Below are 13,439 nucleotides of genomic sequence, written 5' to 3' on the forward strand. Positions count from 1 at the left end.
ATAGAATTCAATCAACACCTAAAAGCAATCTTGTAGACCTAGGAAGGTGATCAAAGTCCCTGATGGACAACTTCTGACAATCAGTCAAAACATGGCCTTTTTGTGAACATTCTTTTATATGTTAGCTCGATACTTTCGAGGCCTTACCACCCACGACGGAAATCCATGAGGTAATGTGAAATGTGCTATTTCTGGTGTTGACTTATTCTAACCGCTTACTTTTGTTTTAGGAAGGCATCGTCGACTCAGACCCCGAGTGTCTGATGGAAACACCTAGCTGTCGTCACACTCATATATAGTCGATGGTATGACTTATTTGTATGACTCCAAGGTGTTGCGTTCGGTCTTAACACTACTAGATAGATCCGGTTGGAATGTTAAAACCTGAAAGAACCAATATTCAAGCCACGTATTATTAGACTGGGTTACCCCGATACGCAAGACTGACAATCAACTCGATGTAATTACAATCGGGAATGCAAATCACATACAATAAAAAAGTTTATTTAAGAAAAGGAAAACATACCTCAACAATATAAAAATCCATAACACGTGTAGCGCATGGTATAGGTAGAATAGTAGAGAACAATGTTAAAAACCATGCTGATGCATATAAACTTGGTGCAAATGATTGCGTACGAAAATGCGTATACAATTCGGGTAAATTATCAGCAATTAATTGTTCTAACTGGTACATACAAACGCCAAGTTCTATCATAGATGGTTTATACATTTCACGAAGTCGATAATCATTCATTAATTGAACAAGTACAGCGAATGCATTAAGTTCAGGCATCTGAAGTATCAAACAAAAGAAAGTCAAACAATGAACAGTCATGTTTCTACAAACAAAATTGGTTAAACCAGTTAGCTTATCGTGTCAAGGTAATAACCTGGATCGAGACAAGTTCTCTCTTGTATGTTATTAGGTAAACAGATCAAGGACGCAACGATATCACTTACCTTGAATAAAAATGATTTAATCGATTAACCTTCAATCAATTTTCATCAGAGTAACTTTGGGTGTCATTGCTTAAAATCGTCTACAACGGCGCAAGTATGTGACTTTTGATTTTCCTTAGTTCCTAAATCCCCAAAATCTGCTCAACCCATTTTTTTACACGTAATATTTCCTACCACTTCTGATACTATTTTTACTATTATGAGATTTTTCCAAGTAATTCTGTCTCTCGGTGCTAATGTGATATTGCAACTAGAGCTGACGAACATAAATCAGATCCTACGTTGAATACGATTGGTTGACTGACTGACTACATTGCTTCTATAAGGTAGAAATAGCATAAAATAAACGATTAAATGAAGTGGAATTCAGATTTCATTGTCTGCTGAATCAGTAGTAAATTGTCAGGATGATAAACGTGAGTTCAATAGTTGGAATCCATTAGCCATCATATACAAATTCAGCCAGGTATTCAAGATTAACTAATAATCTTATCTAGCGTGGTATTCAATTATATATTAGGCAATAAGTCTGTCTATTTAGTTGAAAGTCAGGGACAAACAATGAATAAATTTTACTCTCCTACTTCAAACCATCCACTAAATGGATAGCTGGTTGTAAATAGCAATAACCTCTGAATATAATATACATAACTAAACTGGTGCCCCCAAATGCCCTGGTACGGCCGAGAGTGGGAAGAGTCCGCTCTCCCTCTCCAAATGCTCTCACATGGCCACGCGTATATAGCCTGTGTCAGGGAAGTCCTACTCAGTGCCTTCTCGTGGCGAGGGTGTTGTATACGAAATTGAAGGGACGAAAAGAGAATGTCCGGAGCTTTAACCGGATTGGTGGACACGGAAAGTCCATTTAGGTAGGTTGGAAAATCCTGACTCCGGACCAATAGTGCACATGGGTTCCAGTATCCTGAGGGAACAATTGGCGTATGAATGAATCGTTAGTCACCGGCTACCTTGGGACTACATATCATTACGATGATCCACTGCCCGGGTGCGGCTCCCTAAGAAAACCACCTGCTTCGGTTTGGGCACCCGGGCAGTATCACAGCCCTCACACAAATTAAATGAAATTTATGCGGCGCATATGTATCCGGTTCCCCTTTTTACCAATATCTATGAGTTTAAATAAGTAAATAAATAAAACTAAACTGATAAGATAATTGATATTAAACATATAATTAATAACTGTTCATTTTACCTGCATTAATAATAATCCAACAATAAATGCTGAGCCTTGACAATAGCCCACTTCTGGGTCGTGAATTGAATACGCTTTGATTACACGGAATAAGCTTTCTTGACCACAACCATTCTGTGAAAATATATATAGGTATGCAAAAATATATAATTGTGAACAGAGAAATAAAGAAACTATGACAAACAACGGAAGCTATTTTTGAGGAAGTTATTTCACTTAATTTAATGCTTGTACAACGATAATATCTAGGTTTGTCCCTGGCTACTTCTATGAATAAGAAAATAGCATTCAAATAGCATAATCAGCACATCATAGATAGTCTACCACATAGGACTTGAAAAAAATGAAACTGCATATCCACCTGTTGAAATTACTGGAATCTCCGTAAAAAACTTAATTACTGACTATCTTGTTGATTTGAATTTTTACTTTTTAGCGCCGAATCTTCACATGAGAGTTATTCTTTATATTTACCGCTATTAAAGACGATATTTCCCTATTGACAACTAGCTCTTATGTGTTAGACTTTTGTCCTATGTGTAAGGCCATTGAGAATGTACCTGTACAAATGTGTTATTTCCTTAAGTATGTCGTTTTAGGTTCCTACTAAATAAACTTTCCTTAAAAGATTATATTTCGGAGTAGAAAAAATTGGAAGGCAAGGAACCGGTGTATACAGGTACCGAAATGAAACCAAGAGTTTTGTACTAACCAATAACTACATACCAAGTCGAATCACAGTTTTAAGTGGATACTTTTGGAAATGTAAGATAAAATCCTGAGGTCGCTGTGATATTTAAGATAACTTATTAGCATTACAGTTAGAATTTTAGGTAATTGAATCTAACGAATAATTAATTTACCTAAAGGATCATCATCACTGGACAACTGTCTCATCGTATTGGGATATGATACAAAGAGAAAGAAAGGCAAAAAGTAATTTTAATTTCACGGTTTAAAGGAAGACAAAGAATGATGCCACGCTTTGGTTTGGTACACTGATATTAGCTATTTTAGTGGGAGAATTAAGTGATCGAAAATGAATTTAGACGAAACTGTATTCCAACGTGTACGGTCATTCGTACCGTAACGAAAATTTATACAGCCCGTTATTGCTTTTACGCGCTTATTTATTTATTTATTTAAACACATAAATATTGGTACAAGAAAGCACCAGATACATATGCGCCTCACAAATCTCATCGTTTTGGTGTAAGGGCTGTGATACTGCCCAGGTGTCCAAATCGAAACAGGTGGTTTTCTTAGGGGGCCACACCCGGAGCCTTTGACCTAAAGGTCTAGTCCACAAGGCAGTGGAGCATCGTAAGGAGATGCAGTCCCATGATAGCCGGTGACCAACAGTTGGTTCATACGCCATTCGTTCCTTCAGGATACTGGAGCCCATGTGCACCATCGGTTTGGAATCAGGGTTTTCCAACTCCTCTAGGTGGATCCTCCACATCCACCAACCCGGTTAAAGCGCTGGACATTCGCTTTTCGTCCTCTCACTTTTGTGAACAACACCCCCTCCACGAGAAGGCAGTGAGTATGTGTGGCAGACGTGTACACACTGTAAGAAGCTGTGTATAAGAATTTTGTTTGTCTAAATCGTCACACATAACGTGAACACAGTAGGTACGTATTTCAATATGAGGGAAAGCAGTGAAGCAGTGGTTTAGTAGTTAAAGGATTGAAATTTGTGGCACAATGTCCTAGTTTCAAGGCCCGCTTCACCTAATTTGAATCGGGCAACTGAATAGTGCCGTTAATCTTTAGTTAGGGTGTGAATTATATATAAGTACCTGGCGATTTTGAACGTAAAGTTTACATGAATAAAACATGGTTATACTGAAAACATGCCTGCTGTGGGTAGAATCCAGAATTTCTAACTTTGAAAGAGACTTCTCGGACATGCATTGATGAAAAAGAGTACCGTAATCAGAGGAAATAGTTGTCTAGTGATTCCTATATTCCAACGGTTATGAACTACACTTGATCAGTGACAAAATTTATCTACAACTGATCTCTATAAAATACTTAACCACAGACTGCTTTTGTCTAACTTCATATACCTTATACATGGAATTTCTTCATTGGTATTTTTATACTTTGTTAGAAAGATACTTAAGAGTTCTAATGATCAGTTAACTTATCATGCAGTGAACGAACACTTGGTGGGAAAAACTAATTTATTGTTTACTGCAAAATTACACGGTGGCTTAGTCAAATATGAAAACTATACATTAAATACATCAATTGTACAGCTTCTTTGCATTGTCCTCTATATACTCCATTATTCTTTTAATTCTGTTGTTATTTCGATTCCTTTCCGATCTCTGTTCTTATTAACTTGATTTTCTGCTGACAGGCATTCCACTTCCGATTGCAGCTACACACTACTTATATCTGTCAAAAAAAATGGCCACGAGAATATATAGCTTCTGACAGAGAAGTCCTACTCAGTGCCTTATCGTGGAGGGGGTGTTGTTCACAAAAGTGAGAGGACGAAAAGCGAATGTCCGGAGCTTTAACCGGATTGGTGGACACGGAAAGTCCATCTAAGGGAGTTGGAAAACCCTGATTCCAAACCAATAGTGCACATGGGCTTCAGTATCCCGAGGGAACAAATGGCGTATGAATCAATCGTTGGTCACCGGCTACCATGGGACTGCATCTCCTTACGATGCTCCACTGCCTTGTGGACTAGACCCTCAGGTCAAAGGCTCCGGGTATGGCCCCCTAAGAAAACCACCTGTTTCGATTTGGACACCTGGGCAGTATCACAGCCCTCACACAAAACAAATCAGATTTGTGAGGCTAATATTTATCTGGTTTTTCCTTGTACCAATATTTATGTGTTTAAATAAATAAATAAATCTGTCAACATAATTAGCATACACCACAATAGTACAATCATTGATACGATTAAAAAATTTAAACGTTCCCCTTTACTCATAGCATATGACTTTAAGATATAAGTTATAGAAATTAAATATATGATAAGCCAACTATAGGGAAAGTTCCACTCAGGTGATTATTTTCTGATACCTATGTAACGTCTTGTGGTGGAACTCAAACCAGTCGGCATGAAGTATGAGCGAAAAAAGAATTCAGGATTATTCGTGCAGACACTCTACGGGACCTACTCAAAACTAATTAAATACATATCATTTCTGGTCACTATCCACCGTAAAATTTTATCCCCTTATGTTACTACATTCATTGAGCTTAACATCATAAAGTCAACGTAGTCACATCAAACAATTACTTATCTCATTTCATGCAGTTAGTTCCCTTTATGAATTTAAATAAAGACAGAACAAATATTCATGCAGAATAATATGAATTCATTATATTTCGTGGTTTCTCATTAGCTGCTTACAACCAAATATGCATTAGAGTTTTAGCATTGGGGTAATAAATAGGATGGAACGACTGACATAAGTGAATATAAAGGATTGGAATAACAAAAGTCATCGATGATAACTATATATATATATATATATATATATATATGGGCAAGGAAAGGTCAGAGGTTATTAGGTATTAGAATAAAGGGTGGCGTAATAGTTGAGTGGAGTTCAGAGACAGATAAAATCAAAAATGTGATTATTTTAGAGGTAGTTGAAAACAATTAGGGTTACGTAATAATTGAATAATTTTTAGAGGTAGTTGAAAACAATTAGGGTAGGTTACGTAATAATTGAATAAAATTTGGATAGTTCATATAATTAGGAGAGACAAATGAGCGGAAATGTGTGAGAGAAAGGGTGGTTTAAGAATCAGGTAAGGGGAGGGGAATATAATAAAAACTGAATATTAACCAAAATTGAACTAATAACAACAAAACTGAAACAAACAAGAAAAAGAAAACAAAAAATGCATATTTGGTTATAAGCAGCTGATGAGAAACCACGAAATATAATGAATTCATATTATTCTGCATCAATATTTGTTCTGTCTTTATTTAAACTTATCTCATTGTTAACGAAGTAGAAGTACCGACATAACGGCCAGATAAAGTCTAATTTAACATACAAAGAAATGATGAATTCAGTGTAATAATAAGTTTCCAATGGATTATAATGTAACAAATTCGTTTAGATAAAAATAGATGGGAAAAATTTGTCTTCTTAGTGAACAGTTTAAAACAACGCGCTGCTCATGTAACAATATTGAAAAAAGAAGATAACATTAAAAAAAACTGAAATAGGAGGAGGAGGAGAATATTGGACAAAATCGATAATATGCGGTAAGTATATCGTGTAAATTTAAATGGTCTAAAACACATAAATGAAGTAAAACAAAGCTCACACTTTATTAGTTTTAATTGGTTAATAACAGGTCAATCAAGTTTCTATGTAATATAAAATTTAATAGTAACAATAGAATGGTAGCGTAAGTTTTTTCAAGGACATGAACTGTATAATGACAATGGAATGAAAGGAGAAAACAGTTGGTATATGCATTGAAAAAAAGGGAGAAGCAATTAGGAGTTGAAAGGATTATCTTTATCTCATTCAAAGCTGAATTAATCATTGGATGGAGGTAGTTATCAAGAAATCCTGAACCTAAGTTTTGTACTTGTTCGCACTAGTCAGACAGGGCGTACCTGCAGTTTTGAGGGGATTAGTGGTCCTAGTTGGATTTGAAACCGTGTCACCCAACTTCACAGTCTGGAATGGGACCAATCAGAAATTCAGGTCGCAACAGACCTCCTGTAGGACAGAAATAGGTATAATCAATTGTCTACTGAGTAGTGACCAATGTTACGTTTGTCTAGCCTTTTAGTGTCAATCGACTTCTGTCGACCAAGTTGCACTATGGTCACTAGTGTGACTCAACAAAGAGCACAAGTTTACCTTACTGACGAATAACAACTAAGAAGGAAACTAGGCCAAATACGCTTTCTTACAAACTAATTTCAAACACTGAAAATTTTAACATAGTGGCCATGATGTTGAGCCACTAGTAATAAGGCTGCACCTTGACCGACAGAGTGTGATCAGCACTAAAGGGCTAAACAACCATGGCACCGGTCACCACACACTGTTCGATCATTTTTTGACACCGAATTGACCTAACTTTTAATATTTACACATCGTATTAGGGACAGAATAATATCAACTGTGACACAGCTTTCTTCAATGGACAATGATGTGAGGATAGTTGAACTCAAAAATTTTTCACAACAAATCTCACCATGGTTCAGTATTGAGGTTCGCATCCTCCTACGTAAGAGGAAGAAGTGTGGGAAACATCTAGGTTACCTCAATATCGAGAAACTCAAAATATTTGTGTCTCGATGATCCTCAAGTCTAGACGATTGAATAAACAAAAGCTTGTCGAACAGTCTACAGAATACCCCAAACGCTCATCACACTCGTACATAAACCAAAGGACTAATAAATGAGGTAAAATCCCATCATTATGAGGAGACAATAGTACATCATTAGTGGAGGACAATTATGGTAAAGCTCGGGTATTCTCACACTACCAAGGGAATTAGCAAACTTTATCGTAAATCTCTCAAGTATATACTCTGATCTATCCGTAACTCAAGACAGATTACCTAAAGACTGGAGGAATGCCAGAGTAACACCTGTCTCAAAAACAGGTACAACACACAAACCTGATTAGGTTCTCGAGAACTGTCGACCCGTAAGCCTAACTAGAATGGTTGTGAAAATCTTGAAAAATATTGTTCGAGACAAGTCTATCTAGACAAAAACCCTATTCTTTCTCAGAATCAAAATGGCTCTCGAAAAGGTTATTTATGTCTCACTAACATGTTAGTACCCCGTGAAAGTTAGTGCGCTCTAATCACATAAATTTACCTATAGTCGTAGTCTACATTGACCTCAGTAAGGCTCTGGAAAAAGGCCCTCACAACCGGCTGCCATCTGAGTCAAGTGATATCCGGATTGGAGGCAACTTATTTCTGTGGATAAAGAACTTCCTAGTTGGGTGTCAACAAACAGTATAGGTGAGGTACAAGTTTTCTAGCTAGGAAACTGTGCTCCAAAGAGTGCCCCAGGGTCCAGTTTGAGGACAGTGTTGTACCCTCTGTATGTATATGACTCTTCTAGTCTCCTACTACCAACGGTTTTCTTACATTTTATTTATTTATTTTATTTAAATACATAAATATTGGTACAAGGAGACATATTGATACAAGATAATATAGAGCGATAAAAGGTATAGGAAATAGTTTACAGCTTTAAACTGACCTGGAGAAATTGTCTGAATGGTCTACAATCTGGCAGTTGCCGACAAATGTTTCCAACTGCACTATGATGCCTATAGGTCACCAAGGTACCGATACATGAACGGTGAATAAGTGAGCTACCTGTTGTCCAAATACACAGTGACTCAGGAGTTGTCGTTAGTCAAGACTCGAAAACTACTGGACACTACTGTATTGAATGAGGTAATGTATAAATATTTTAATTCAAACTTATTAATACCAAGCCTAATGACGTCACTAGTCAAAGATACAGTGCACTTTAAGTCCAATTGTTGAAAGTGATGTATGTAAGTACGTATCTAAAATCAATTAGAGAATTGCATAACATACATAAAAAAAAGTATGAATTCAACGACGAAACTAATTCCTATATAATGCTGGAATGAAATATTCTAAGTTAAATAACTTACTTCATCTTTAAATAAATCATGTTTAGGAAATGTACGTGCTATATCACGTCGTATAGCTTTTTCAACCGGTGAATCAACCAACAGATAATTATGATAATGTTTTTTAACAGCTGAATCATAAGCTCCACAGTATAGTTGCCAAATTAATGGACGAAATTCATCAGGAACACCTTTCTTAATAAGATCCTAATAAAATAAATAAATAAACGTTGGATATTTTTCCAACACATAAAGAAGTTGATTGAAATCGCGTACTTAAAATGTAATCTCAATGAGCGACTGACTTAACAAAAATTTCTGATTAGTTCACATCGATGGCTGATATCGTCATAATGAAGTATTAAATGCGAAAGGGGATTAGATAAGTGCTTTCATCGAGTTTCAGACTTCTGAATAGTGTTCACTAGAGACAAGAGATCTGATAATCATGGGTTTAATCCTATGTGGAGTGAGTGATGAATGCGCAAAAGTTGAAGTCTTGAACTGAGATGAAACGTATTTGTACAATGCTTCTGTTAGCGGGACATAGATTAGATTAAAGCATGTTCCGTGCACGATTGCGTTGCTGCACGTTGATTGGCTAATTCTTATCCAATTAGCGTTAGTCGATACTTGAAGAACACTAGAATCTTCTCATGAAAAAACTATAAATATACTAGCGTTTTTCTTATTGTGCTTCTTACTTCCATCTACCCTTTTTATTCGAGATATAGTTTCTTTCCTGTTCAACCGTGTTCTGATTCGGGAACTTGCCGAGTGAATTAGTGTCCAGGAATACTAAGCAATAGGAATAGCTAGGTCGTAATAAGAGAAATTATAACAGCTTCCTAGCTCTCAATGGTTTCTCAGATGAAAACTAACTTCAAATGATCTGTAAAGATACGTTAGTTTGTAAATTTGCTTTGATTACAATAAATATTTTGTGCAAAAAATTATATTCATCATAAACCTGGCTACCATTAATGATGATTCCATGAGACGATTCGAGATTATTTGAGAATATGCGAAAAGACGACCAAAAGTGAGATAATTTGCAGTCATTTTAGATGAACATGGGCTTATTGTTTGCAAAATAGAAAAATAGAGTTAAACTGGAGCTGCTGTGTCAAACCTTTGATGAACTTATATATACCAGGTACATGTATTTATAAACAATTGTCTACACAAGACACTACGAATCTGTTTGTCGGATACCATCAGTAACAACCCATTATGTAGATCACCAAACTGCATCACGGGGCAAAACCTAACTTGGAATCGTGAATGCAAAACGAAAAGAGGTACACGAAAAACGTTGCGCTGGGGATCAGAGGCAGACGTCAAAAGAATAAATAGCATTTGGTAACAGATAGGAAAGAGAGCCTAGGACAAAGTTGGTTGAAGAATATTGGTCGAAGACCTAAGCTCCACACTGGGGAATAAGTGTAAGTAAGTATATCCCCATTTTCTGACATTAGCACAGAAACGGGATTGTTAGACCGTGTTCTGTAATACAGTCACTAAATCTAAGCCATCAACTTTAACCACAGGAACTACCGCAGAAGCATCTGTTACAAACACCCGAGAAATGTCTGCCGTTTGTACAGCCTAAAATACGTGAATATTTATGTATATTTTCTGGCTAAATATCTGCGGAATTGATCAAATTAACAGACAGAAACACAACCTCAGTCGGCGACCATATCACATTGGAGACACAAGCTCCCATTCAGTCACCGAAAGCGTGATTACTAAGTGGTTAAGGCAATTGATTTTCAACAACCGATTCTAATCCCTATTCTGTTTACATCGGTTCGAGCAGTAACCGAGTAGTATCACTTTATACCTCAAAAAAAGTGTGCTGAAAGCTGATTACATTAACCTGTACTTGAATGATAAAATTTCAATAATGAATAATTTTAAGGGCACTTATGACACGAAAATCTCCAATTGCTTCAAAATTATTCATTCAGAGTAATTATCTTGACTTATTATAACGCGTTAAAGATGACGGTGAATAAGAATTTGAAAACACATTTTTTAAGAAAAAATGTTGTTTCTAACAACCCACAGACACATAGGATTTCTTTTTCGAACATTGATCCCAATTATTTATTAGGTAGTCCCACTGTTCACGAATGGAACTGATAATTGGTGCTCCAGCAGTCCAACCAATCATTAAAGGAATCGAAACTCCAGAAGTGTTACTCGATTTCGACGACCCATGTGTTGAATGACCATTAAGCTGCAGTGAAGTTGTTCCATTGCCTAATATGAGTGGACAAAACAAATATTATAATTTAAGTCACACTGCTTATATAGAATACATCAGAAAATACTTTACCTGTGAAAAAAAAACAGATTCGTAGACTAAGATGATGTCTTCTACCGCCTACAAATACACATACTTACATTTATGCCACAGACATTATTATCCGATTGAAACTGTAGTAAACTCACTGAACTTCCCTTGATTTTTCAATTAATAGGCGTTGTATGTTAAAGAGAACCATCGAGATTACTAAAACTTGCTATTGTGGGTCTTTAAGGTGTGATTGTGTCAGGTTCTCAAAACGCATGCTAGAATATCATATGTAATGGCAATATTCTAGGTGATGGCTACCTAAAACTATGACATCGAGACAGCAAAAATCAGTTGTAAGGTTGTAAGTAACACACAATGTAACGGGAAGAAAACACTGAAAACTCCCCTACAGAATTTCATTGGACAGTATTGTCATTTATTTGTTTCTTCTATCTGTCTTGTATTTCAACCTTTATTCAGATCTCGTTTCAATTACACTCTACATTCTTCAGTCTTCCTTATCGTGTACTCTGTCATTTCGTCTTAGTTAAATATTTACCTTTGATTACTTCACTTACTGCTGCATGTTACTGGATCATTGACAATAAGGTCGTGTTTGACTGGACTTAGGGCCACGGCGTGGTTCAGTGTGACTGTTAACATTTGACTGTCTGCTTAGAAAGGTTACTGGAATTCTCGCAGATAGATATCTGATCCCATCTTGTTGGGAATACATTTATTGATTTTCAGGTATAGGACTCTTATTTGTTGAAAATTCCTTTTGTCATTAGGCACACTAGCTTGTGTTAGAGAAAATCTTGACTGTACAGCACAGGCTGTACCTTTCGATGCATTTTGTACTTTTGATACAATATGTTTACTTCCTCAAATTAGAATCGCTAAAATTGAACACAGAATTTGTTTCGATATAATTTAATACGAGTCACTCAAAAAGGCTTCTTACGCTATACAGAAGAACGTAATCTGGACTAACAGAATAAACTTTGGTTCGTTCGTTCTGGGTTCAAAATGAATATTGGTATTTCGGTCGTTGCACATAGTGAGAAAAATGTTATAAAACCATAAAAACTATGAAGGAACATCATATCAACACTTCTATGAATAATAGGCATTGTTTGATTTCATATAATTACATCATTCTTTCTGTTAAGTTTAGTCTATTTTCTTGGCGGTTATTCTTCTGCTTTTGTACTATCAGTGGACAATTTCGTAGTTTAGATGGTGTCAAGGTTTTAAGTCGGTAACTTTGTAGAATGTAATTTCAAGATATTAATAGTTAAGTAGGTGATTGGCTTAAATCGCAAAATATCAAAAATCTCGTTTGAACTATTTAAAATGTCTTCAACATTCAAACCAGGACACCGAAAAAAAGATATTTTAGGGAAATCGTGAAGTGTTGAACGTTGATGTAAACCTTTCAAGAGGAAGTGAAAGCTAGTTAACACTAGGGCAAATTTCAAAAAAATGTGATAGTTAAAACATGATGTGAAATGGGATAAACACTGAATTCTTTAGTAACGCTCTTACTTCGTGTATCATCCTGCCCAGATCCAGTGGAAATGCTACTCGATATAGAACCTTCTCGTCGACGAGTATGTAAAGATGGAACGACTTTGGCATCTGAAAAAAGGGCTCTGAGGACTTATAAACAATTATTGGTCTTAAACTAATACCGATTTTTTTCCTCAAGTTTGGCTAGAAGTTCCAATTCAGATTGTCTTCTGCAGTCCATTATTTTATTGGAAACACCTAACCAACATCTGTAAGAGGTTCGATATATTTGTCGACAGAATTTCAGTTGTTAGCTCCAGTGAAATGAAGGGTAATTGTAACTTTGAGATCTTTCAGTTGCATAAACTTCTCGAACGTTGATCACTGAATACGATTGCAAGGATTCAATTGAAAAAGAGTTAATTCTTCACTTCAGCCGTTTGTCCATGTCTTTGTGTCAAATCCTGCTCTATAGGAGAATAAAAACTCTTAAGATTTTGAAAAAGATGAACATAATTAATGACATGGTAGAAATAAATGTTATAAACACATTGTTTAGCTGTTTGTTGGCCATATCCACAAAGTTCTATTTTAACTGAAATGTAACTTATAAACATAGTATCATGTACTTGACCTTGATTTGCAAGTGTATACGTGAGTAGTCATAGCATCGAACTACCTAAAGTAGAGAGGGTGGTTAGAATTTGCGAGAAATAGCTAGCCACTGCATAAAAATGTTTATTATGATATTGAAGTCAGTCTTGAATGCTGTTAGAAGTATGAGGGTGGTTATCACTTCCCGGTTGCCCA

At 36.1% G+C, this 13,439-nt stretch overlaps 1 protein-coding gene across 1 annotated transcript in view; it reads right to left on the minus strand.

Annotated features, from left to right (window-relative positions):
• Positions 1 to 13,088, minus strand: part of Smp_070310 (putative ecotropic viral integration site) — a 47,480-nt gene extending 34,392 nt beyond the window's left edge. The window contains exons 1-6 of the mRNA XM_018790255.1: positions 12,812 to 13,088; positions 12,666 to 12,772; positions 10,884 to 11,080; positions 8,834 to 9,019; positions 2,177 to 2,290; positions 527 to 796 (exon numbers count right to left, since the gene is read on the minus strand). Of these exons, the coding sequence (XP_018655616.1) occupies positions 527 to 796; positions 2,177 to 2,290; positions 8,834 to 9,019; positions 10,884 to 11,080; positions 12,666 to 12,772; positions 12,812 to 12,870 (933 nt within the window). The 5' untranslated portion in view covers positions 12,871 to 13,088. The remainder of the gene's footprint in view (positions 1 to 526; positions 797 to 2,176; positions 2,291 to 8,833; positions 9,020 to 10,883; positions 11,081 to 12,665; positions 12,773 to 12,811) is intronic.
• Between the last annotated feature and the right edge of the window lie 351 nt (positions 13,089 to 13,439).

The sequence above is a fragment of the Schistosoma mansoni genome, chromosome W (genome assembly GCF_000237925.1).
Source record: "Schistosoma mansoni strain Puerto Rico chromosome W, complete genome".
Lineage (NCBI taxonomy): Eukaryota > Metazoa > Platyhelminthes > Trematoda > Strigeidida > Schistosomatidae > Schistosoma > Schistosoma mansoni.